General features: G+C 37.5%; 1 protein-coding gene across 2 annotated transcripts in view; it reads right to left on the reverse strand.

The window, feature by feature from the left end:
* The window catches only part of Unc5c (unc-5 netrin receptor C), a 336,174-nt gene that overhangs the window by 28,382 nt on the left and 280,414 nt on the right, over positions 1–27,378 (reverse strand). The window contains exons 8-11 of one of the 2 annotated variants that reach the window (XM_028760464.1): positions 14,415–14,471; positions 12,274–12,465; positions 11,261–11,605; positions 9,409–9,496 (exon numbers count right to left, since the gene is read on the reverse strand). In XM_028760464.1, coding sequence (XP_028616297.1) covers positions 9,409–9,496; positions 11,261–11,605; positions 12,274–12,465; positions 14,415–14,471 — 682 coding nt within the window. The remainder of the gene's footprint in view (positions 1–9,408; positions 9,497–11,260; positions 11,606–12,273; positions 12,466–14,414; positions 14,472–27,378) is intronic. The other variant, XM_028760465.1, reaches the window with a different exon arrangement.

Raw genomic sequence — 27,378 nt, forward strand, 5'->3', positions numbered from 1 at the left:
TCTTTCTTTCTTTCTTTCTTTCTTTCTTTCTTTCTTTCTTTCTTTCTTTCTTTCTTTCTTTCCTTCTTTCTTTCTTTCTTTCCTTTCTTCCCTCCCCCTCTCTCTTTCTCTCTCTTTTCTAAACTCTGTCAATATCCTTCACATATATGACTAAACAAAAAGTAAATGGACTAATCAGTCCAAGCTGCCAATTAGTATGTGAGAGAGTCATTCCCAAATTTCTGAGGTTGCATAATTGTCTCACAGTTCACAATTGGTATTTTGTGATTAGATTAAAGGCATACTTCTCAACAGTTCTCACACTGACTGCCAGAAGGAACATGGCTACTGAAATCACAGGCCCATGAAACTTTAGGAGGGCCTTCTAACTTTGTCCCCACCTAAAACAAGGGATTCGAGACAACACAGCTGACATGTGGTTAGTACCTTAGGCGCATGCAAAGTTATGGACCATGGTTATTAGAGCATCATTCGTTATCAACTCATATTATGATCAACTAAAATCAACACGATCTGTCTTCCAGACCTGTCTTCCCATATATCCTTGACCTGCTAACTAGCTACTTTATATTATGTATTTAGAAAGATTAGTTTGATATCTTCTCTATAACAAAACATTGTCGTTTTTTCCAATATTGTCTGAAAAGCAAGGATTATATGACTTTTCTTAGGTTTCTTTCCTGTACATGAGGAAGTTGTCAGTAATTTGGTGTCTCATTAAAATGAGAATCCTGAAGTCAGCCTATACTTAAGTGTACAGCACACGAGAATTGCTATCTACTTTAACTTAGAATATGAAGTTGTAGTCTCATCACAAAAATCATTGCATTGGATTATTCTCAAATCATGTAATAACACAAGTATTTTGTACCAGGCTTCAATTAAGAGGGGAGAATGGTGATATTATTATTATTATTATTATTATTATTATTTTATTAAAAATCTCTTTTAAAAAGTAGCCAGTGAAAGCCACTGGAAGCTAAGTATTTTGTTAAAACTGAGCCTCAAATATTCCTAACATAAGTGTTCTTAAGTTACATCAAATATATATAGTTTTGTGTTTGATAGATAGCTTTTGAACCTAGACATATTTATAATTTTAAGTTTGTTTTAATAGATTCAATATATAGTTCTTACTGCTATGCCAGTCCTCAAAATATTATTTATCTCCCACACTCATCTGACCTTCATGAGTTGGATATGTCTACCATTTTGTGGTCATTATAATTCCTGCCAAGTTTGTAACACAAGAATAAGACAAGGAAAAGAGGTCATCACTTCAAGCCTCTGTCTCATCAGACATCAATATCTCTAAGATATTTAGCTCAACCAAATATAAACCCATTAAAATGCACATCTTAGTGACATCTTCCTGTCTTATTCATGTGTACATTTAAGTGGACATCTCAGATTCTTCCATAATTGCAGTGGCTACATGAAATTGATTTGTCTCTTGTTATTACCTATAGGTTATGTATTATTTATCACATCATCTAGAGGTTAGTAAATATCTGTCCCCTATCCTTATATAATGCTGACTAATGAACAGAGATGAATGAATGATGGCAGTTATGATTATTTTTAACATTGTTAAATGATAATTCTTTATAGATTGATTATGATGATATTCTTAGTGGTCTTCAAGGAAGCTTGTCTGTTTTTTCCTTGGAAGATAAAGATGTCTACATCTACAGGGAAAGATAGGCAGGGGTATCACTCATTAAAAAAAAAGGCTCAGTTTGTCCATATTTTGTTGTACTCTACTGAAACTGTATAGATATCACCGGATACTCTATGAAATATTCCTGAGCTTCAGCTCTGAAAACTAACACTAAGTTGATGATCTAGAACATACAATGTTGTAACTGATGTACTTTTGGACCTAAAATTTGTACCATTTATCAGTACTGACATGACAGGACAGTGGGGTCAGACATTAAAGCCTTCAGAGTTTCCAGTCAATCATCATCTCTAAAGCTTACAGTTTGGTCTTTATTGCCCTTAAGAATCCTGACCCTCACACCCCTCTCTTTCGCTTGAAGTTGTACCAGGATCTCTCTAACTTCTGTCCCACCCTTCTATCCTATTCTCCCACATGGAAGCCTCAAAGAAGCTTTGCTTACTTCCAGTCCTTTAATATCCTGAATAACATGTTTTCTTTATTAAATCTGCAGTTTCCTAGACACCTGGGGGGTGTCCATATATTTGGTATTGGTTTCTGGCAATAGGTTAAGACTTCAATATTATCCCTCTACCACATCGGTTTTCATTTTCTCTTAATGCATTTTGTCTTCTTCCCATTGTCTAATCTCCCCCATCCTTGTATAACATAAGTGAAGCTTTGCTTTCATTTTGTCATGATTAATATTACACTATATGCCTTTGGCAGTGACTTTATTGTTGCCTAATATCACTTTTCCCACTATGAGAGAAATAACCCTGCAATGTTTGTGCTTTCCTGAGGCCTTTTCCTACCTTTTAGTTACAGGTGTACCTTGAGAGATGAGCAATCAATTTTACAGGGAAGGACCTCAAGCAGAGGTCCATTTCAAGTGGCCCTAGCAGAGAGATGGGGTCTGTCTCTCAGGCTGGTATTAGCAACCTGTGCTTGGAGAAGGGAAGGAGGGGCTTCCTCTCACTGCCCATGAACATAAGGGAGAAGTGAAATGCCCCTGCTGGCTTGGAAATTTGTCAGCTGGGCACTGTCTGAGCACACCCTTGGCATGCAGTAGTGATGAGCAGTCCTCTTGGAGGAGAGAAACCAAATGGAGGGTGGGGGACGGGCGAATTAATGTTCAATGAGTGTCAAAAGAATTTATTAACTCAGTGAGGTGTGGAAGTTTGATTAATAGGGAATTGAGGAAGATGAAGTAGAATCTGTAATGGAACAAAAACCAAAGAAGTAAGACTTTCATTTCCTTCTAAGCTAAAGGAAGCAGTTTCCACTGTATATGAAAGGGAGACTTAGGTAAAAGTTCATCATACTAAACCAAAGGTCAGAAGTGTCTAAAGTCACAGAGCCATTACTTACATAAAGGGAGGGCATTCAGAGTACGTGGAGCCAAAGAGTTGAAAGTAAATGTAAGCCTCATGTATGATTTTGTATGTCCTATGAGCTTTGAGAAGTCTCATGAGCTATCTGAGTTACATAAGCAAATAGTTTGTACAGAGTTATTGCAGATGACATGGAAATGAACACAGTGTAAAAGTTAGGTACAGAAGCAGCAACTAAGTAGAAACTCAGCAAAGTCCAATGATCAGAATGTTTAAAGTATTTAACAGGCAAATAAACAAGCAAACAAACACCTAACAAGGATAAAATCAGGTTAACAGCTAGACAGGTCACAGTGCCCCTTGGACAAAGTGCATGAGGAGAAGCAGTTGGTTTTCAGAGAGATTTTTCTTCCAGCTCCTGCTGGCTATTATCAGTGATAAGACAATACAGAAGAGCATTATAGGCAAATCCCATATGAGCAGCTGAATCAGCTGCTTACAAATACCTGTGAAGTAAGATAATCATGGGACCCCTCTCCAAAGGAGAAAACCTGAGACACTTACATACTTCCCAGGGATGCTGGGCTGACTATTCACACCAAGATATCTCATATGGAAGTCATTTTGCTTCTTTCACACCGGTGTATCTAGATTCCCTGGCCATGAGCTTAGGGACCTTTTGAAAAGAATTTGCCTCCATCTACCTCTGGGTGGACATAAGGTGCCTTCTGTGAATGCATGTCTTTCTGTCCTGTCCCTTGGGATAACAATCTCACCCCAGGCTCAGGTGTCTTTTAAAGCACATGTCTTCCTACATATCTAGCAACTTGAGATATTTGCATTCTGCATTCATGACAGGAAATGTCCAACTTGCTTCCTATCAAAAGCTCAATTGAGAGAAAGAAAGGAAAAAAAAAAAACCACCCTGAATGGCATGTTTTCATTTTCCCAGACAGGCAGACTCAATCTTTAGAAGTTAGAACAGCTAAGCAATATGCAATGGGCTTTAACCTTGTGGAATTATTTTACTCAGTGTATACTTTGGGTCCCTCCAATTTGCTTCCCTTGAGGATCATTAACACAGAGTCTTTAAACTCATTGCCATTGTCATTTTATCTTAGGATCTTAATGACTCAAAATGTGTTTTTTATGAGGAAGCAGAGAGGAGAGAAATGTTCTCCTTCTAGCCATATTGTTCATGTGGATCTTAACAATTAGGGAAGACTTTCTCCTCAGCCCCCTTTTCCTTCTTTCTTTTTTTGCAACAAAATCTCTGTGTAGCCACTACTGGCCTTAAACTCCAAAACTTCCTCTCTCAGTGTTGTGAGTGTTAGAATTTCAGACATGTGCCACTGCATCTGGTTACCTTTTCCTCTGGAACCTATGAAATAAATAATTTATTATCTACTCCCAGGAAGTGAGCTTCATTGTGCTACTATTTCATATTCCTACACTCATCTGACTTTATACATGACTATAAATTTACTTTATGGTTGATACTAATAAATAATATATATCAATATATGTCAGTACTATATATGTCAGAATATATATATATATACATACATACATATATATACATACATATATCAGTGTATATATATGTATCAATACATATATATCAGTATATATACCATATATCATATCTATATCATATATCTATAGCCTATCTATCTATCTATCTATCTATCTATCTATCTATCTATCGGAGCCTAAGGATCTGTGAATGTTGCTCTGCCCTAGGAATAATAAAAATATTTGACATAAGTAAATACAAACCTTTGAATATAAAGAATAATTAATTTTCATACATAGAAAAGTAATTAATGAACTCTGAGACTGATTTATTTTATTTTGTTTTCACTTGTCCTAAGCCAGGGTAAATATTAAACAGATTCTGTTGATCTGGTGTTTTGACAGAAGTATGAACTCATATTTTTGCCACAATAACGTGCAGTGTTCATGGCTTCCTGTATTCACCCAGTTTCAATATCTTCAGGTGAAGCCCAAGATGTATTGGGGTGCTGCCACAGCATGGGGTACCCACTCCCATCTCCCATAGTTTTCCTTTCCATCCTTTCAGAGTATCCTAGTCAGAAGAGTGATTGTACATTTTGGATAAAGCGAAGAAAACAGAATATTGATAAGGTCAAAGACCTCTTCTTTAAGATTCCAAAGCCTTTGACTTTAAATAAAAGATACACAGTTACTCTATTGAACTTGATTTGAATCAGGCAAGTTGTGTATGTGGAGAAAGCTTAAGACCTCAAATCAACATGTGCAGGAGGTGGGGTGGGGAGATGGCTCAGGGTATAAGGTGATTGCAACAAAAGCATAGGGGCCTTAATTTGATATCCAGCATACACATATACTGTGTCACATGCCCATAATCCTAGCAATGGGACAGTAGAGACAGAATGATCCAAAGGCTTGCCAGTAAGCCAGTTTGGACAGATTGACTATTTCGCACCCCCCTCCCCCATTAGTAGGAGATTCTGTCTCAGAAAAATAAAAGTATAGAGACATTGAGGAGACACCTGAAGTCCACATTTAACATCTACACATGAATTCATACACCCCAAAAGGAAATGCACATCAGAGACTACTAATGAAAGCTAGAACACAAGATGTCCTCTCAAATTCATGAGAAGACCTCACGGTACTGACTTTCTATTATAACAGCAATGTGTTTTCCCTGTAAAAGCACAGTAGAAGTGTACTTCAGAATGAGTACTAATACAAATTATCACTGATGTTCATTTTTCAGGGTCTTACATGTGTTTCTATGTTAGTGAGACTCTATAGACATCATGGCGAATCCCACTTTAAAGGTGAAGGAACTTATTCCTGGGGAATCAAGTCTCAGCAACACATCTTACTCAGTGACTGAGGAGAGCTAAATATAACCCAAGCTCACCTGTCCCCAGAGCTCTTCTGTTTTCCAAGGTGACATCACTCCTGTGTATACTACTCCACAAACCCTGCCTCCACCTTCTCATTTTCTTACATTCTGGCTGCGTTTGCCATTGCTCAGTGAAGACCTTAACAATCTTTATGTAACACAGATAAAAACTGTCTGAGAAGCCAGGGCAAGGAGACCAGATGCGTGCCACTTGAAGGCATTTGCAGCAGAACTGTGAACGTTATTTTATTTTCTTTCTCTCTGATTCCTTTCATGGCATCCAGAACTGGGTGTGTTTCCAGCTGGATGGCACCCAGCTGGTCATCTGCTGATGTGAGTTGTCTGAAGGGAGGCGTGAACTTAATTACATGTGGCCTAGTGAATGTGACAAATGGGGCCTTATCATTACTGAATGTGCTCTACACAAAGCCCAGACTGGCAGATGTCTGACCTAAATGAACCAGAGATGGGACAAATCATGTCTGACCAAAGAAGGTGAAGAATTGTAAGGCTGAATTTGTAAGAGTTCTGGAAAAAAATACAAAGTCTCAGTTTCCCCATGAATACAATTTCTATGACTTGTACAAATGTGGCCCCCTTTTCCTGTTTCTAGAATAAATTTTTTAAAATCCCACTTAGACCAAAATATTGTCCTTCATCAATTCTTGTGGACAAAACAGATCTGAAAGTCAAGTTTTCCTTTTTTCTTTTTTTTTTTTTTAATGTATCCTGTACTGGCCATGAAATTTCTTCAATCAGCCAGCCTAAAGGATCAATCAGTTCAGAAATCCCAAATGTGAAAACGAATAGGACTCTATTTGTAATCTATGGGGAGCCACAGCCGTTTATGGACTACTTAATGATATGGGACTAACACTTTTTTTAAAGAGAGATGTGGTGATATGATCTGCTGGAAGAGGGAGCAGTAAGCCTTCCTGGAGGTCTGGCTTGGGTTGGGCTGCAGAGAGGTGAGAGAGGAGTGTTCCAGGCTTGAAGGCAGAGGAATAATAGGTGAAAATTACAACAGAACAAAAAATTTTTCTTAGCTGGCCAGAAGTATTGCAGAGGAGTACATAGGACACAAGGCTGGGAAGCAGGCACATGGAAAACACTCTTATTCTGACTTACGTTGAAATGAAGCTAAACATGAAAGAATAAGCTAGGCACATGGTTTGTATCTGACACATGGGTCACAGACACATAGTGACTGTTCATTGAGTATTTTTGAACTAGAGAATGAATATGTATAAAGATAAATAAGCCATGGTATAATCTTAACATAAGCCATGGAAATCTTTAAAATCAAAGATAAGGAGACGTTTGACAGTGGTGATAGTAAAATTGAAATGTAAATAATGAGGAAGAACCATTTGAAAATGACTGGATTTGTAAACTATAGGATATAAGACATTGGGATATATATCTATATCTATCTATCTATCTATCTATCTATCTATCTATCTATATCTATCGATCTCTCTCTCTCTCTCTCTCTCTCTCTCTCTCTATCTATCTATCATCTATCTATCATCTATCTAAAATGATTTTCTGTAGCTTGAATTAAAGACATGAATAATGCTCAAGAATTCCTTCTCTCTTTCTCTCTCTCTCTTTTTTTTTTTTTTTTTTTTTTTTTTAGCTTCTTGGTCTGGCTGTTGTTTGTGTAGATGGAAGGATACTACCAGAGGGGAAAATGTTCTGGGTCATACTGTTAAAAATACCTGCATCTCTACCTGGGTGCATAACAAAAGAGCTTTTTCAGCTACCAAGGTAGGGAACCAAAAAGAACAGGCTTCCTGAGGATGAGGTTGAGTATGAGGAGTGACTGTGCATGAGTCACCTGGTCTACATTTGTCACTCTGCTCAGAGCTGGACCTGAGAATGCTTTTCTTTGAGGCCAGTGGTGGTCCTTATACAATGAGTATTTCAATTTTGAAAATATCTTTTGTTTTAAGATGATTCATCTAATATACAGTTACCAAACCCAGACACTATTGTGGATGCTAAGAAGTACTTGCTGGAAGGAGCCTGATATAGCTGTCTCCTGAGAGGCTCTGCCAGAACCTGACAAACACAGAGGTGGATGCTCTCAGCCAACCATGGGACTGAACACAGGGTTCCCAATGGAGAGTTAAAGAAAGGACTGAAGGAGCTGAAGAGGTTTGCAACCCCGTAAGAGGAACAACAATATGAACCAACCAGACCTTGCAGAACTCCCAGGGACTAATCCACCAACCAGAGTACACATGGAGGGATCCATGGAACCAGCTGTATATGTAGCAGAGGATGGCCTTATCTGGCATCAGTTGGAGCAGAGGCCCTTCGTCCTATGAAGGCTTGATGCGCCAGTGTAGGAGAATGCCAGGGCAGGAAGGCAGGAGTGGATGAATGGATAGGAGAACACTCTCATAGAAACAGAGAGAGGGATAGGATGGGGGGTTTCAGAGGAGAAACCAAGAAAGGGAATAACATTTAAAATGTAAATAAAGAAAATATCTAATAAAAAAAAGGGAAAAAAGATGTCAATGTGGTTTTGAAAGCATTAACCATCTAGGTTTCTAATGCAGTGTCACATACACACACTCAAAGAGAGAGAGAGAGAGAGAGAGAGAGAGAGAGAGAGAGAGAGAGAGAGAGACAGAGAGAGAGAGAGAGAGAGAGAGAGAGAGAGAGAGAGAGAGAGAGAGAGACTTTATATGGAAACTAATCAAGGAAGTCCATCTCTGCCATGTCAGAAGTTAAACAGAAAATCGAATTTAGAACATCTAACCTGTTCTTATTATTTTTACTTAAAATAGCTTCATATGGATGAACATGTCACATCCTAAATAGAACCTTTGGAGTCAGTGTAGTTTTAGTCAACACTAGGCTCATCTTGGAAGGTCTAATTATATAAGCTAAGGATATGAAGGTTGATGACTCTTATGCTGGAGGAGAATTACAAAGATAAAAATCTATACACAAAGGTTGTGTGCCAGGTTGAGTTGGGAGGGGCATGTCAGGGGCTGTGCTAGGTTAAGGTGGGAGGGGCATGTCAGGGGCTGTGCTAGGTTGAGGTGGGAGGTGCATGTCATGGGTTGTGCTAGGTTGAAGTGGGAGGTGCATGTCATGGGTTGTGCTAGGCTGAGGTGGGAGGAGCATGTGGGAGTACTAAGGGTTATACACTTTTGTGACTTTTTATTTCTACAAGGGTGAGATTCTTGATTCAGGTCACAAGAAGCCAGAGTATCTTTGTAAATATACACATCTCTTCAGATAATCTATGAATCATGTTTTTGGCCATATTTTTCTGCTAAAGAACTATGTGTCTACTCATAGATATTCATAGAAAATATCACTAGAATTCCATAGGATATGTAGCACCTGAAGCTTCAAAGGGAAAGAGAAGTAAAATTTGACTTTTTTTTTGTATAGGTCTAGAGTCAAATGTATATCACTCTATGGTTTCTATGTGCAATTCTCCAAGTTAGATACTGCTAAGGAAAAAATTAGGAAAACAAAACCATATTTACCTCATAGTTTCTTTCCTGTGTACAGTTACATACATTTCATAGACTCTCCCCTGAGGAATGGCCCCAGCGGGAATCAGCAAGCTTACCCCTGAATAGCAAAAAGAGAAAAGTACTGTATAAGACCTATGAACAAAAAGGAAACTTCTAGAATGCTTTTGCAGCATGCAAAAAGGACTGAGATTTTGTGCCTATGTAGCACTAGTCTTTACATACTTCCTAAAGACATGTAAAGGTCCATAGCTGCCCTCTCTTGCAGTCCGCCACAGCTCCCTTTGAACCATTACGGAATTACTTAAGAGAGTGATGTCATTTTGAAACTTTGTGTTTTATTTAAGGAATTGACAGATGGTTCCACTGTTATTTTTCTTGTAAATCGAGGAGAAACCAAAAAACTGCTATTAAAAATTTAAACAGCTGCAAAGATGCATTGTTTTTGATTTAAAAAAAAAAATGTTCCCCATGAAATCCAAAGTCAGGGGAACGCTAACCTCAGCCATATTAGAAAACCTTTCTTTTCCCCTCTAAAATATCTGGTGAGCATCAGTGTTATTTCACAGCAGAGTTAAAGACAAGAATAATTTATCACACACAACTCTAGGAAGTGAGCAACAGCATCTTACTTAGCTGCAACAGGTCACAGCACCTCTCAGTTGTTGCTAACTATGTCAATGAGATGAGAGGGATTATTGATATGAGCCTTGTAAAAGCTTGGCCTCAGACAATACTGCAACAATTTGAGCTGGTGTCAAGACGACCTGGCAATCCTGGTTCTGAATGCATGGTGGAAATTCTTGTTTATAGAATGTGTGTGCTTCTGTGTGTGTGTGTGTGTGTGTGTGTGTATGCATGTGTATATAATACATAATTTTATATGACGTTAACACAATAGGTCAGTGAAGTTATTTTTGTTATTTTATTGAATAATACGTCCAGTCTTGTACAAAATAGTCAGGTATACTCTGAAATTAGACATTAGCTGTGTTATAACCTATGGTTGCAAGTCCATCAGTACTGCTAAAAATAAATTTCAACTTTCAACATTGGGAGCCACTGGTTTCAGTTCTTTACAGAAGACCTCTGTGCTTTTCATTCTTTAAATATTTGTAAACTATATAATAAACTTAAAAAAAGATAAAACTACAAATGGACATTGTGTGAAGCTGAAATTGTAGCTTAATATATCATAGACTGGAATAAATACTTTAGACACTCTCTGGTTGAATGATATCATGGATCATCAATAAATGAAGATTTTGTGTCTATTGTTATATTTCTAATCATTTACAAAATAGTTTTCTGAAATATAGTTTCCTGGAGAACACTGGACTGAACCAACTGAGTGCATTTTCTTTTTTTTTTTTTTTTTTTTGGATTTTCGAGACAGGGTTTCTCTGTATAGCCTTGGCTGTCCTGGAACTCACACTGTAGACCAGGCTGGCCTCGAACTCAGAAATCCGCCTGCCTCTGCCTCCCAAGTGCTGGGATTAAAGGCGTGCGCCACCACCGCCCGGCCCTGAGTGCATTTTCTAACTAGTTTTTTTTTTGAAATATAGGAATACACTAAGGTTTGTATTATATGCCTGGGTTGATTATATGCCTTTAAGGTAGTTGGTGCCAGTCCTGAACTACATCTCAGCAGAAAGGTCTTTCTAGAGGAACTAAATTCAGAGTTAGTTAATGAGATTAAAAAGGTTTGCATATTTTATATGAAGTAATTCTTGAGATATACTGAATTGAATTTTGAGGTAGACTATATCTAACATTTCAGATTGAATATAAACAGAGATAAGATTACAGAGACTCCAATACGACTTTGAGCTGCATCTTTGTCACTTAAACTTTCAGGAATTACCTGAATTAGGAATGATGAGGTGACCCCCAAGGGAATTGAAGGTGCCAAATGCTGTGCAGGATGGGTCAGTCTGTCTTGCGAGACTCTGGTTCTTCAGGTTAAGGGCTTCATTCTCTAGCAAGGATTGGGTCATCTGGGGTGATAGCTTGGATGAGAACTCAGCAAGGTCATCCTGGGGAGTGACAGCACCTGAGCTGTTGTACACTTTGATTTTCAAGTTGGGCAGTGGGTCTAGAATTGGAGAATTGGTCATTGGGATTTTGTCCGAGACATCATGCAGAGCATAGACAGGTCCCCTGTACATGGCTGCAGCTGAGGTGAGGTCCGGGGGGACTGCCAGGAGATCTGAGGTAAAAAGACAAAAGAATTCTGTTGCATTTTCCATTCAGACCAAGCTAGGCTAGCAAGATATGACTTCACAGGTTTAATGCAAAGCAAAGCTGCTCTGCTAACAGTGCAGGTGGACAGATCAAAGGCTCTGGAATACAGGACAAGCATAGTGTCCACATCCTCCTTGCCATGAGCCATCAATGGTTAACCTGGCTCCTTCTATATTTTGCCTTGGGTTCTAATCATGACATTTAAGATATTTGGCTATTTCAATAGACTAGAAAGAACAATATGAGCTCCTGAGTCACTGTCTTGTAATGGCTTTGCTTGCATATGCTGTATTTGGATTCATCTGTAAATCACTGCATTAATAGCATTATAAGAAGGGGAACAGGGACCAGAAAAATCAATGAATCAATAAACTTATTCTTTCAAATAGAAGTTAAAAAGCAGGACAGAGGTACTTGTCAAAAAAGCAATCCAAGAATGACCTGTACATCTCAACAGCTGTGACTGATTGTATAGAGTGATTTCATTTCTATAAGGAACAGAGCCAAAATCTCTGCCGTTCGCTCAGCTAATATTCTGGGTCAGCTGGATGATAGAAATGCCACTGAGTTTGTAGGTAAGTGGTCACACTGCTCACTCCAAAGTATAACTCATAGTGTAGAAAGCCCACTGACCTTGTCTGGCAGCCTTGATGTTCACAGGCTGAAAGCCGCCATTGAGTGCTGAGGAATCAATGATGTCAGACTCAAAGTCACGGTGGTTCTTCCGATACACGAACAGGGCCACCACAACAGTGATCGCCAGACAAACGGTTACAGCTATCACAATCCCAACATAGAGAGCAACATCGTCTGAATCAGGAGCAGCTGGAAAGAGAGAGGGAAACATCCAGCCAACTGCTTCTACAGACTTCCCTTAGAACACATATGTATTGTGGTAATTTTTTCAGACATTTATTGCCATTTTTTATGGGTTAATTTCAAGTCTATTTCAAAAGCTATATAAAATGACTGTGGCTTTTCAGTGGAAAATTATCTCTGGTTTCTTTTTCTTTCTCACTCTGCATCAATCCACCCACTAATCTATCTTATAATTGGGCAGCATAACAGACTATTTATTGCCAGGCATTTAAAGAAACTGCTGCCCAACCCGTTCCAAACCATGGGAAATAAAAACTTTATTACTACTGCTTTCAGGTAAAAAAGTTTGGAAGGTTTTTTTTTTGATTCATTGATAGTTCAAAAAAAAAAACCATAAACACTTTCAGATACATCTGGTATGATTTTATCTGTATGTGGATTGAACCAAGATGTTCTTCTAGGTATCATTTGAAGTCATAAAATTAGTTCCAATACATTCTTCTCTTCTCCCCTTCAATCAGTGTGAGAATGGATGGGAGCTGTGCAAATAGAGCAGAGTAAACTTGAGGAGCAAGCATGGTGGATTAGAAAGGTGAGCTTTCTGAAGCTCAGATCCAGGGCAGAAGCTATATGTGAGGTCCAGCTTTTGATGCAGAGACAGTATTATCTCCCATCTTGAGCTTCCTGTGAGTCCTTGGTAGAGCTTCCTGTCTAAGCTTCTCATTATGGGAATAAGCTACAGGTCTGTGATTTGTTAGATAAGATAAAGATCTTGCTCACTGATCAGAAAGGTCAGGCTACCCCAGGAGGGAGATAAGTATTCGAGTATGGTACCATCCATACAGGTTATTTCTAGGTAATGGTAAAAAAAAAGTAAAATAAAAATAAAAAGAATTCTTATAAGTGGTGCCTGTTGTTTTGGTGGCATGAAACATGTTTGGATTGAACTGGAGAAAATGACAGAATCTGATTATAAAAAATTAATCAGATAAAGTAAAAGTTTTGTTGCCTCCGTTTGACATGGTTTAGCCTTTCCTTTTAGACCCATCAAAAATATTGAGCAAATTAAACAGAGCTGCAGCTTCCTCACTGGAAAAAGAGATATTGAAGTTGATGCTTCTGGTAGCCAAGGAGAACTCCAAATGTCATGGTCAATTTATATAAATATACGTTTTGGGGAGGCAGGGGAGAAGATTTTTAAATCTATAAGTTTTTTTGTGATCTAAGATTTGAGAAATCATCCCTCTCTCCTAAGACACAAAGCCATATGGTTTACATGTGGAAATAACTCATCATTTTATCTGCCAGGGGTTCTCAGTAATTACCCACACTCTTGTGTCTCAGTCTTTAATTACACTGGCAGTTTATATAAATTTATGCCTGGAAAACTCCTCTTTAAGAAAACATCACCCTTCCCAGTATCTCAACTTTCCCCTCAATCCAGTCAATACTGATCGACAGCAGTTCTTCAGCATCCCAACCCTCCTCATTATGCGAGCACTGCTGTCAAAATGCTGCCTCTACTCTGCTGTGGGGTTTTATTGGAGACCCTGTAAAGGAATTTGTAACTCTGGTCAGAACAGTATATCTAATCCTTAATGCTTTCCAGGACTCATTCATGATGTATAGCTCAAGAGATCTGCATTTTCTCAATCGTTCCTTTTTAGTATTTGAACCCTGCCCTTTATGTATACCAGCCAATTTCATGATATGTTTTCTCAGTGACGGGGATGCATGTTTTCAATGGTAGACTGATAGCTTTTAAAGCTGGCAGCGACTTGAAATGACCCTTTCTTCTCTTCAGTATTGGAAATCTAATTTGTTTTTTCGTGTTAGAATACATTAGGCTCCTATTTCTCATGTGCACATCTGTAAGCCAAGGAAAGGCAAACTTGAATGGGGGTAATAATGTTTAAGGGTTATTTCCCAACATAAAATCCAAACGTCAAACTTACAAGAAAATCCATATTCATTCTGGGTTCTGTGCTCGGTTGAAATGGGGTAAATGAATCCTTGAAAAGAAAAAAAGCAATAAACAAAACAATGAAACTGAAATGGGAATAAAATCAAATTAATGAATGAAAACAAAATAGGAAGTGTGAAAAAAATGGTCTAATCAAAAGAAAAAAAGGAAAAGAAACCTGTAGTCCTTTAAAATTTCGGGTCACTATAGAATTATGATTTTTGTGCCCCCCATTTGCTCTGGAGCCTCACTAAGAATTAATAAGTAGGCAGATTGAATTTCAGAGCAAAAACTGGTCTCGAGTCACTAACTTTGGAGTGCTTAAAGTCTTTCTTTTATTGAGCATAAACTCTAATGGATTTAATTTATTTCAGACATCGAGGGTCATTAGCATAAGGAAAATCTTTTTTTCCTCTTCCCTGCCATATGCTTTAATCCCCAGTCGATGCTCAGAAGGCTCAGAACAGTTTTCTTTTTCTTTTTTCTTTAATCATAACTGCTTGCTTTTGGCCTCATGGAACTAGGGCAGGCCTGTCATCACTGGTCAACGGTTAAGTACCCATTTGTCCAGTGGAGCAGTGATCACATCTCCCCCATCTCAGGCTCACTTTTGGATTTTTGGCTGTTGCTTGTTCCATGGAGACTGCCTGAGGACTGTGCAGACTGTCAATACAACACTTGGGTGTCTTTTTTTTTTTTTTGAAATTGTCTGAAAATCAATAAAACTAAGGATTATAGGATTATTAATTATCGTGCTTTAGAGGAATGTTATTCATTGAGCAGATAACAAATAATAACCTCATTGCACTGAAGATGCAGAAGAAGCATGGTAAAGTTTCCATTCTTTTGAGTGCATTCTGATTAGGAAAAAAATGAGGAGAGTAACATAATACAAAAACTGCCAATGCGAAGTGAACAACGGGCACAAATCAGGGAAAAAATGAGGACAGAAAGGTTTGAAATGAGAAAGCAGTGGAAAGAAATATAAGTCCAACTTATAACTGGTACCCAATGTTCACTAAGATTTAATATTCTGTAGCATATGAATTAATCAAATAATGTAGCACCGTTTGGATTAATCAAATGAAGATGAACATGAGTATGTGAATTAAACATTGCTAGAAATACTCAAGGGCAAGAACTAGAGAGAAACCATAAGAATCACAATTAATTAGTTCAAAGTGAAGGTCTGGAAGACTTTAATGGTAAGGACGACTCTAATGCTGCAGGTAGCTCCTCTGCAGCCAGCAGAACGCTCTCTACTCCCCAGCTATTTACCTATTTGGGAGTTAATTCCAGAAAAACACACAATGCTACTTTAATGAAAGCAAGGCTTGCCAGAGCACAGATAGGTTTGCTCTGAATTAATATTTAATGCTTTATTTTAAAGCAATGATTGCAACCTCCTACTCAGTTTTATAAATATTATATTCCTTATCCCAGTTGTCGGACTCCATGTATTAGTTTGGCTTTCATTTTTAAACATCTCTGTCTGGTAATAGCCTTTTTCCATTTGCAGTCTGTGAACTCAATAAAAGGACAATTGGGACGAATCGAGGCTTTAGAAACCCAAGGACTTAGGGCAAATCAAGTTTACTACTGTGAGAGGAACGCCAAGGGTGAAGTCCTCTTGGAAGTAAGTTTGCTGCTCAATGGAATGTTCAGAAATGTTTTTTCACATGTGACGGAACAAGGATATGGGTGTGAAACAGAAACTTGGAGATGATCTGAAGGTGATCTGGAAAATGTTGGTAATCACTTATGGGGGCCGGCCTGAATAAGCAGGAACTCTAAATCTCATGACAGGAAAGATGGAGTCCAGAGACAAATGACATGCTCTGATACGTATCCTCTATAAAGCAGTTCCTGGTTCCCCCTGATGGCTAGTCCAACTTTTCAGTAAGACTCCTGTTCTTGACAGACAAAACAAAGAAAAAAATATATATATAGTTTTCATTTTCTAATGTCCCATATTTATTTATATCTAGACACTTCAATAACTAAATTTGTGTCCTATGGGATGATTCTTAGACTTTAACTCCAGGCAAAGAGTTAAGAATTCACTCATTCATTCACTCAATCACTCACTCACTCGGTGCTTTTGAATTCCACTACATTCTGAGTTCTAACATAGTATGATAGGGGCTTTCCTGCTGCCCCAGACCTCTCATTCTGGCATACATTTAGCAGGAAATAAGTACGCAAATGACAGGATAGACAAGATCATTTTTAATATTGAAAGTGTTCATTAAACGTCAAGCACACAGACTGTTGAAGCTCAGTTGTGGGAAGCTTGCCTGTGCAAAGCCTTGGAGTTGATCCCCAGTACTGAATATGTGCAGCATCTAGAATGATGATGGACACTTGTAATTTCTACTTGGGAGGTAGAGGCAGGATGGTCAGAAGTTCAAAGTTATCATCAGCTACATAGCAACTTCAAGAATAGCCCAATATACACGAGACCTGTTTTAAAGCATCATTTTTGTCCTTGTTACCAACATCACTATCATATCCATCATCATAATATACAATACATCAAGGCTATATGGACCATAATTAGAGAAATAAGGAGCAGCAGATCATGGAGGCCTAGTGGTCTACAAAGAACTTTTAATTTTATGACAAACAAAATAAAAATTATGTGTTTGAAACATGAATAGGTCACATTGGATTCTCTACAGAGAATGAATTACAGAAGGATCAGATCCATAATATTTCTGTTAATGCAGAGCTGGGAGATAGCTTTAAATGCATTCAGTGCATTTAGTGAAGAACACTCATTTGAAGTTGTTTTCAGTAAGAGAAAATATTACAAACCTAATTGTCTCATTCACTTTCAGTTATCTCTCATAGGGAATTAGGACCAATTGAGGCAACTAGTAGTTTCCTACATGAGAAAAATGTAAAACAGACCAATATTAAGAGTGCTCAATGCCCCAATTTACTGTTAGGGAAGCACTGATAACAGAGTTTTGGAGGCTACTCTGTGAAACCTCTTCCATCCCTTTCTACACACTTCTGCAATTACATATGGAAAACACTCTTAGGTGGCTGGAATCAGAGAAGGAATGATTACTCCATCCCATAAATGAAAGAACACAGGAGCATTTTCCAGAGCTTGTTTTTCTGTTTCTCCATTTGATTTGTCTCTACTGAGACAACAGGGCACATTTTCCTCAGTTAATGAGGTAGCCCTGTTGGGTGCAGTCCCCACAATGATGAAGGATAACATGCCCAGCACAATACATTACAAAATGATAGTTTTTATAGAGTCAATTTGGAAACGAGTTCCTATCTTGGAGATTTCACTTAACTTCTCTTAGACTTAAACTAAGGCCAAATGAAAGAACTCCAGGGATGCTGGCCAACGTAGTGAACTTGAGTTCATGGACGTGAATTTGTCAGCCTGGTGAATTTCTGTTAGAATCCCGGCTCTATCATGTCGTAAGCTGGGAGAGGCCATTGACCTCTTCCCCAAATATCAGAGGACTATAGATATTACTTCCATAGCTGTAGAAAAGAGAAATCAGATTTACAAAGTACTTCTAATCAATCAATAAATGACAAACAGTTATGGTCAATATCATTAGGAAGCATAGTTTTAAGCTGTGCTGACATGCTGGGTTCTAAAACTTGTTTCTCGTACAATGAATGTGCCCTAGTTAATGAGTGACCTCAGAAAACTTGCCTGAATTTCAGCTCCTTAGTTATTGCAGAACCAAGAAGCCCAGTTTCTCTGAGAAGCCATGGGCAATGCCCTCTTTTAAGTATTATATACTCTTTTACTGTCCCCGTTAAAAGGTGGTTGTGCTCGGCCTTTGTGGCTTCTGGCAACCGTCCAGTTATATGTTTCAGGAGCAAGCTTCCAGGAGCAGAGTGAAAACTGACACTGGCCTGATTTCTCAACTGAGATGCTCTTTTTCTCAGCAAGGGATTTGGAATGGGACAAATTCCAAATTTGTGGCTTCTATTCTTTGGATTCTCATAACATTTGGGGGCTTGTTGTGGCATTTGGCAATTGAGGTCCAAGGACACTTAATGTCCTATAATGAGACAAACATTCTTAGGGACAAAAGCCCTCCATAACCTCAAACTCACATCATGTAGGACTTTATAGAGCCAATTCCAGAGCCAGATAAAAAGGAGAACAAACAACTTTTTATTCTTAAGGAAAATTTACTTTTTAGAAAGGAAGTTTTCCTAACTTGGAGTACTAGAAATGGAAGATTTCATTATACAGAAAAAATTAATTGATCATTATTATATGCACTTATGTGCATAAATATTGGTGCTTAGGCACATGAATGTATGTGTGGAGGTCACGGAACAACATTCAGGAGACAGTTCTTTCTCCCACCATTGGATTGGGTATCAGACTTAGGTCATTAGAGTGCCCTTGACTGCAGGCTGCCCCTTAGGTCTCCTTGTTGGCCCTCATCCTGGAGAACATTTTTAAAGAAAGGTACAAAACATTTGAAAACAAGAGCAGGTCTCTTGAGCAATTTTTGAAATGTTCTTTTGACTTCAAAAGCATCTCATAATTGTCCAGACCATCATTTCAAGAGATCATGTTGTCTAAACATTTCCAGTCAAGGATGCTGGGTCTCAGGGGCTAGAAATGATACTTCCAATAGTATCCAAGTTTAAATTCAAACAAATGAAATGGTTCGAGCCATTCTTTTCAATCATGTTGTTGTCTCAGTTTTACCTTGCCTAACACCAGGGTGTCCATTTCACACTTGTGCCGATATTTTCTAAGTGATGTCCAACTTTTATGAAAACCGACTATCTTACTATCTTAAAATGGAAAGAGATATTTCTTTGGTTTTAAATTTCAGTAACAACATATCATCTTTGAGAATATGTTCGGTCCTTGAGATCTTTATAGTTACCTGCCTGGATACAGACTATTTGCTGGGGGGTTTCATTTGAGCATTATCAGGTCATTTGAGCATTATTATCAGGAACAAGGCTAGAATGTCTACTTTCTGTCCAAAAAGCGACTACTTTTATGTTTCTAGGTTTTTTCAAAAAGGGTTTGCCTTCAATGATGTATGAATATTAGATAACAGTAAAAAATATTCGCTTTATGACTAAAATAGTTTTATATTAACTACTTTTTATACTATAAGTATTTGTGAAGGCTAATTTTGATTAGCCTGACAGGATTTAAAGTCACCATGGAAACAAATCTCTGGATGTATTTAAAAGGAAAATATGAATGCAAATGCTGTAGAATTAGAACTCTTTACATTTGGAACCAAGCTAGTCAAAACAGAGATGCCCGGCTATTTTTGGTAAAGGCAATTAAGATAGGGATACCTAACCTTAAGTGTGGGTAGTACCATTCTACTCACAACATGAAGGTCACTGATTGAGATACATAGGACAGTCACCAAGCCCTAGCAGCCCACCTGTCTCCATCTCCCCAGTTCTGGGACTACGGGCATGGGCCACTGTGTGGGTGCAAAGGGTCGGCACTCACATCCTCTGGCCTGCATACTGTCCTCCAAGCCCCAGAAAAATTCAAAACAATAAAGCTGTAAGACCTGGTAAAGGAGCTCATATTGTAAAAGGAGTAAACATGGAGAAAGATTTGGGTTTATGTAGTGGCTTCAACCTTTGCTTGTGGGTCTCCGGAGGATCAGTAGTTTCTATTCAGTGTTTCAGTTTTTTATTTTGCATAATAGAACAATTATTAGTGGTAGTCAAAAGATCCATCTATGAAGTTACGTTTTTCTATCATTTGAGTATTAATTAAGTTAACCTCCAGTCATTTTCGTATCCATTTGACCATGTCTGACATTGAAGGCTATAGTCAGGAAATTTTCAGCCATAGCCCAACAGTGCTTTATGATATTAAAACAGAAGAGAATTAAAATTAAAGCTAAAATTACTTTAAGTATAAAAATAAGATACGATAACTGCAGGTTCTCTAAAATTTGAGAACCCCTGACCCAGAAATAGGGAATATTTAAAAAAGAAGCATGAACATAGATGGTGTAAGAATTAGAACTCTCTACATTTGGAGCCAAGCTAGCCAAGATGGAGATGCTATGGTACTATAAGTATTCTCGCCTGCCTCCATGGCTTACTTACCACCACCTGATATGGCATTGCTTGTATTATAATAACATGTATAAACAGGCTTCAGGACGTTATGAGACCTTTAGAGAAGAGAACCAGTTCTTCTCTGAGATGGTGATGACATCATAACTCAGGATTTGCGCACCATCATTTGACAGTTCGTAAATGTGTTTGTTACATGTTCTCTGCAAGTTTGTAGTTCTTTTATTTTGCTTTTGTGTTTGAGACAAGATCTTATGGTGTGTCTCATTCTGGTCTAGAACACACTATGTAGCCTACGCTAGCCTCAGCCCCAGTTTTCTTGCCTTATCCTCCCAAGTGCTAGGATTATAAATAGGCATGAGCCACCACATCTGGGTCAAACGAATGTTCTCAAATCACCACACTTTAGTTTAGTTGTATTTATATATTAGACATACACTCACTAGGAAACTTTCTAAGGCATTTTTTTCACCTTTAAGATCTGTTCATTAGAAGAATCTGCTCCAGGTAGACTTGCCCTTTTCCTTGACCTGGCTGCCTAGTCTGTTTGCCAGTGACTGCACACCAACCTAACATGTCAGATATTCACATCTCTATCACATTTCTTCTGATGCAAATTTTCTTGTTAAGCCTCAAGAGTGACTCAAGGATAAACATGCCCAGGTTCTGTTTTTCCCTTCTCCCAAGTCAGGGCTTATTTTGTAAACCCATCAGAGCACTAATGATGTCAAAGGTCAGGTTTGTTAAAAACACACAAGGTCGTTTACTATAATTCACCTTCTCTTCTCAGGGTTCATTATTGATGGGGCTTACACAGATCCAAGCATCTGAATATGTAAAATTGAAGACATGTCAACAAAAATCGAGAGGAGCATTTTCTTATGGATGTCAGGCAGCTGAGGTACCTGTGGCTATCTGTTGCTCCATCTTTTAGGAGACACTGACCATGCCACACTAAGTTGGTTCATGACCTTGTTTGTAACAGTTGCCAGCACACGTTCATTCAGAAAACAGGAAACAAATGATTAAAAGCCCAGCAGGAAAAAGGTCTTATCTCAGGACTCATAGTGGATGCAGCATAATTGCCTGAAATTCATCTCAGTTCACCAGAAGCAAGCTTATGTATGCGTCAGAGGCTCAAGTGCTTTTATGCTGGACAATCCAAAGCCATCAGTGTTTTAGAAGAAAAATAAAACATTAGTAAGTTCAGGGGTGGTAACATTCATCATGACTCTATCATAACAAAGACTTTTGACAGAAAGAATAAAACAGTGTGGAACCTTGAACTAAGGTGATTTAATCCTAAAGAGTATCAGCCAATATGATGACTTTTTTATGCTAAAATAAAAGTTAATTTAGCATCCCACTTTGCTCTGCCTGTACGGTGGCACTTTTCTCATCCTATATGACTCCATTTCTCCTGATATCCAAGAGAGATCACTGGAGGTGAAAGATCTGGCTTTTGTCTCCTCACACTAACCTCTTTGGCCTCCATAGGTGTGCGTCAGGTTTCTGTGGCATAAAGTTTCTGACCACATCCTTGCTTTCAAAAGCAGGAAAATATTTTACCAGAAAGTAGAAAGACAGACCACACTGTTTATGCCAGAGACTATCGAGGACTGTGTTGGGCAGGAAGTTCATGGGCAGAATATTTATTTGTCATCTGGGACACTGCGCATATCATGAACTATAGAAACCCAGCTATGACATCAACTTCTAACTTCAGATAAAAAAGTGCTCGCTGTCTAACACTCAAAGCTACGCTTTCCTCCCAAACTGCTGTGTTGACAAGAATTTTGCTGCAAAGTGACTAGCACCTTGGCAAGTGCCCACGGCAGGCAGTTATAAACACATCATTCTGCAGCCAGGGCATGGTGATTTGTTAGGTAAATGATTTCCCTATGTTATAAGCACCTGGTGTTGCAGGAGCCCGGTATGCAGCGTGTCCACACTGAAATTTACATGCAGAGAGTTCTGCTACTTCCTCTGGTGAGAACTGATGGAAGAGCCGAGCCGTGTGACATGCAAATGTTTTAATGAGTAGAAAGTGCTAAATTTGCACAATGCATAACATTTTAATTTCCCAGAGTCAGGGGGTTCACTGATGCAGACTGTTCCAGGCAGTTCTGGTTTGGCAACTGTAACTTATAATTTGTCTATAGCATAAACTCTCTTCAGCAAGAAGGAATTCCAAGGTCAGATTTGTACTCTTACATATATCAGTGTGGAAATTAAAATTTAAATGTGATTAAAAGATAAAATTCACAGGAATGTACAAATTTAACCAAGTAGTACACATTTAAAACCAGACTACATTTATTCTTTGGATGACTGTTTTCCAAAGAAAGACAAACATGAATAAAACTATTATAAAGCATTATGTGCTCTTAAGAATACCTATATATTCAACACATAACAAGCCTATTTGTTGGCTTGGCATCTTAAAAATATTTCTTATGGGCGTTGTTATTATTTTGTTCTCTCTTTGTGTGCCCTTATGTTTCTTTCTCTATTGCTCTGTCATCAAATCATCTCATATAATCCTATTTCAAATACAGGGAGTAGCTTCTTTATATAATGTTCAGATAATAAAGAAGCTGAAGTATTTTAATAGAAAATCAGTAAGGTAGTCCCTACAGCACTGCCTTCTGAATAGGCATTATTACATAAAACATGGAAATTAGTTGTGAACTTTTTTTCTTTATCATATCACAACAGCTAGATGGATATTTTTCTTAGTTTCAATATGAAAAATCCTATCTTTGCAACTTTTGTTATTTGATATAATTCATGCTGGTCAATGCACTAAAATCCTCCAGTGTTTGAAATGGTTTCATTCTTTTACAAGAGTAATAGTGTTGCCGACAAATAAGTCCAATTTCTTGAGAGTTTATTTAGAGACTCTGCTGCTTTGAGTTACCCTTGCTAGTATATTTTAGTACAATTACACTTACCTCTCTACATTTTGGTTTGAAGGGACCAATGTGTTGTCTCAAAGTGGCAACTGCTTGTTTTGTTTTAGGTCAATAAGTCTATGTTCCCCTCCCCTCTGTGTGCTCTTAAAATAAACAGATATGTGTGGATTGCCTAAATTTAGTGGAGCTTTGACATATCTTAAATATTTGGATCTTGTTTCCCAGTCATCATTTTAGAGCATTGTACAATGACCCTGATATATCAACATTCTAAGAATAAGGGTGTTTGCAAGCCCTGAGTGATATGAGCATGACAGGAAACTGGGAAATATTGGAAAAACGTAATTCAATTCCAAATCTCCATGTCTTCCAACTACATGATTTACTAGCTTTTAGTATCTCATGCCAACCTTGTTTTTCTACAACTAGACTATTCTCCAGCATCTTATTAAATACTGTTAATAATCTAATTTGAATCCACATGACCAAGATCTTAAGATACAACATCAATATTGCTACATCTCAGATTCAGAGGACCCATTGTCAGATCATGCCAGGACATTAGTCTTCCTTTAACACTTCTTTCTGAAAATGCTGTTTACAACTAGAAATGTAATGGAAGATCAAGTATAAAATGAATGTGCAGAACAGAAATCATATAGGAAAGAAAAACATACTGATAATCTCATAAACCCAGGAATAGAATAATATTCAACAATCTTTTCCTACACTTTCTTTTATACAGCTATAGAAAAATGCATATATAAATCCAAAACCTGTTTTTCTGGGTTTATATTATGACAGAGGGTAGTGGGTAGTGTTCTCTGCTGGTCATGGCATGGGTGCTGTGCATATGAGCTCATAGCAGCTGTGTTATTACCTGAATATGACCCACACACAATCAGACAAGTGTAAGCATCCAGCATAGAGAAGGGGCTCTGGAGGTACCATCCCTGAAGAACTCTTGGCAGTTTCTGGCTGCTAGGGAAGTGAGAGCTAATTTTCTTTGGTTTGTGGCCATTGGTAGGATGCCACAGTGGATGATTTCACACATGTGTATGAGTAGCATTAATTGGCCTCAATGGTTTTACATACATACACATTTAAATAAAGTTGTGAGTGAGGTGCTGAGGGGAGCTGTAGGGAGGGGTTGGGAAGAGTTAGAGGGAGGATAACATCAGGATATTTTGTATAGACAAGAAATGCTCAAAGAATTTTAAAAGGGCTTTATAATAATAAAAAGTAGAAACAAATAAAAGTCTATAGACATATGTGACATATACATATATATGTAGTGTTTTTATATTAATTCCTTGACACTTATTCATTCAATTAAGATTGTTGTATTATAGAATATCACATAAATTTTTTTCTGAAATCATTATGGATATCTGAATTTCTACTAGTAATGCACAAGTTTCTACTACAAATGCTCCAACATTTAGTATAAGCATCTCTTCCAAATATTAAATAATTTTAGAAGTGACCCTCAAAACTCTGTGTCTGTGTGTGTGTGTATGTGTGTGTGTGTGTGTGTGTGTGTGTGCATGTGTGTGAGAGAGAGAAAGAGAGAAAGGGAGAGGGAGAGAGAGAGAGAGAGAGAGAGAGAGAGAGAGAGAGAGAGAGAGAGGTGTGTCTATGTGTGTGACATATATATGTGTGTCTATACTCAGAGGTTAGAAGTTAACACTGAATGTGTTTCTCTGTGGTCAACTTTAATATCTGTGATATAATCTCTTCACTAAGATGTCTTATGAAACCATCAGAAGCTTGGTAAACAATAGAAAATTACTTCAAAGGGAAATTAAACATTTTAAACATACAGTATCCAAGCAAATTAACTCTATAAATTAGAAGTATGAATAGTAACAAATATGAACTTAGGTATAATAAAAAATAAAGATCAAAATGATAGCTAAATATATTAATCAGCCATTTAAAATAGATATGTTCTGTGCTTTATATTTTAATCTTTCTCATGGTGATTTAAGCATTGAACTCATCAAAAACATAAAGCTAGATTTTTATAGGTTTTAAAGTTCTATTGACAAGATGAGTTTAGTTCACTTACATTGTAGTTTTGGAATATGTGTATTTCTTTTTGTCATCTTATTGTTTGTATGTACCTTGACCTTTCTTTTTTTCTTTTGAACTCTTAAATTTTTAACCTTGAGTTTATATATTCAATTCATACATTTGTAGAATATTATCATTATATCTGTATCACTTGTGTCAATAAAATCAGAAATGAAAAGCATTACTATTTTTTCCAGAATAAAACAAATGAAATGTTAAAATCTTCCCTTAGTTCTAGCTTCTTATATTTTATATTAATAGCATTTACATTCCATTTAATTTCAGATGGCCTTCAATTATTCTTTGATAGCATCAATGCTAAGTTTAGATTTTGCTGTTCGTATAGTGAGTGTTATGAGAAGCAAATGAATATTTCGTTCCTTATTTGTCTGACAAGCTCTTTCGGTGTTGCTTTCTTGATTAATAAATGTTGGATTTGCTTGTATTAACGTCCAATGGCCTCACTATTGTTCACGGAACCTACTTTTATTTCATCTGTTTCCTTCACTTCTATTAGATCTGTTTCTTGATTTTCTCTTCACCCTATCTACAGCTAAACCTAATTTGTTTATTCCTCTTCTATGGAGTTTTAAATTTCAATCTTTGAGTTTCATTATTTTAGCACTCCATTTGATTCCTTGAAATGTACCACCCTTATAACGAGATACTATTCTCTCATTGTGAAATATTTACTTTATACGTAGATTTACTATACATTTTAATTTACATTGTCCTGAGTCACTGTGGTTAGAATTCTTACTTGTTCGTTTTGTTGAAGGTTGTCCTGTACATTTAATCTTGGGAGATGTTAAACTTCATTATTTCATGGGGTTTCTGGACTGGCCTTTCTTCATCATAGACTAATACACTGAGACTGCAGAAGGGACCTATATAGCAACTTGCTGTCTGCTGTCCTGCTTCAGAAATGACTCCAAGGATATCTTTCTGGTTTGTGCTCACTGTAGAATATCTTCAGCTTCACAACACAGCTGGGTATAGCATTGTGGTTTTACTACAGATTTTTTTGACTTAAATGAAGACTTTATTTCTCTTTTCCTTACCACAGTTTTCCTGAGGTTTTATTGAAATGGTGGGCAAAAGAGTCCTAGTTGTTTTTCATGCCTGGTAATAATTAATGAATTACAGCTTTATTCTGAGTCCTTGTTCCAAGTCTCAGCCCACTTCTTTCACAAAGCCTCTGACCCCAAGCCAAATCCTAACTTCCATGTACTCAAAGACCCAAATCATGTCCACTTTGGCTCTCGGCCATTCTGGCATCTCTAACAGCCTCTTCTCCCGTTGCCTTATAATTGCCTTCCTGGCACTTGTAGATTTTCCTCCCTTCTTTCTGTCTCTGTCTCTCTGTGTCTCTGTCTTTCTCTGTCTCATTCTCTGTCTGTCTGCCTGTCTATCCTTCTGTCTTTGTCTCTTTTTCCGTGTATACTCATATTTAAAACTGGAACATTTTAACTTATAGTCTACGTGCATTGAGTCAAAGGTACGTATACGTAGATGGTAAAGCAATTAATGTGTCAAAATTTGGTGGCTTTGAGGAAAATAATGACTAACTATTGAAAACAGCATTTTCTATTAATCTCATCTTTCATAGATCTTAAATGTCAGTTTATCTTATTGAGAAAAAATATACTATGGATTCTAAGAAACTCTTAAATCCTACTCAGATCCATGAGGAACTCAGATCTTCTTTTATACAACAGTATGCCAAAATTTATAACAGAATTATTAGAATTATTTGTAAATGTAATTGTTTCATTTCATACCTGGTTTGACATTGCATAGGCCAAGTTTGTGTTGAGATAATATTATTTACACTGAATATCTTAGCACATTTAAGATACGAATTACCCCAAAGCAAATACATATTAGACGATAAAT

This window comes from Grammomys surdaster, unplaced genomic scaffold, assembly GCF_004785775.1.
Source record: "Grammomys surdaster isolate TR1022 unplaced genomic scaffold, NIH_TR_1.0 126531, whole genome shotgun sequence".
NCBI classification, from domain to species: Eukaryota; Metazoa; Chordata; class Mammalia; order Rodentia; family Muridae; genus Grammomys; species Grammomys surdaster.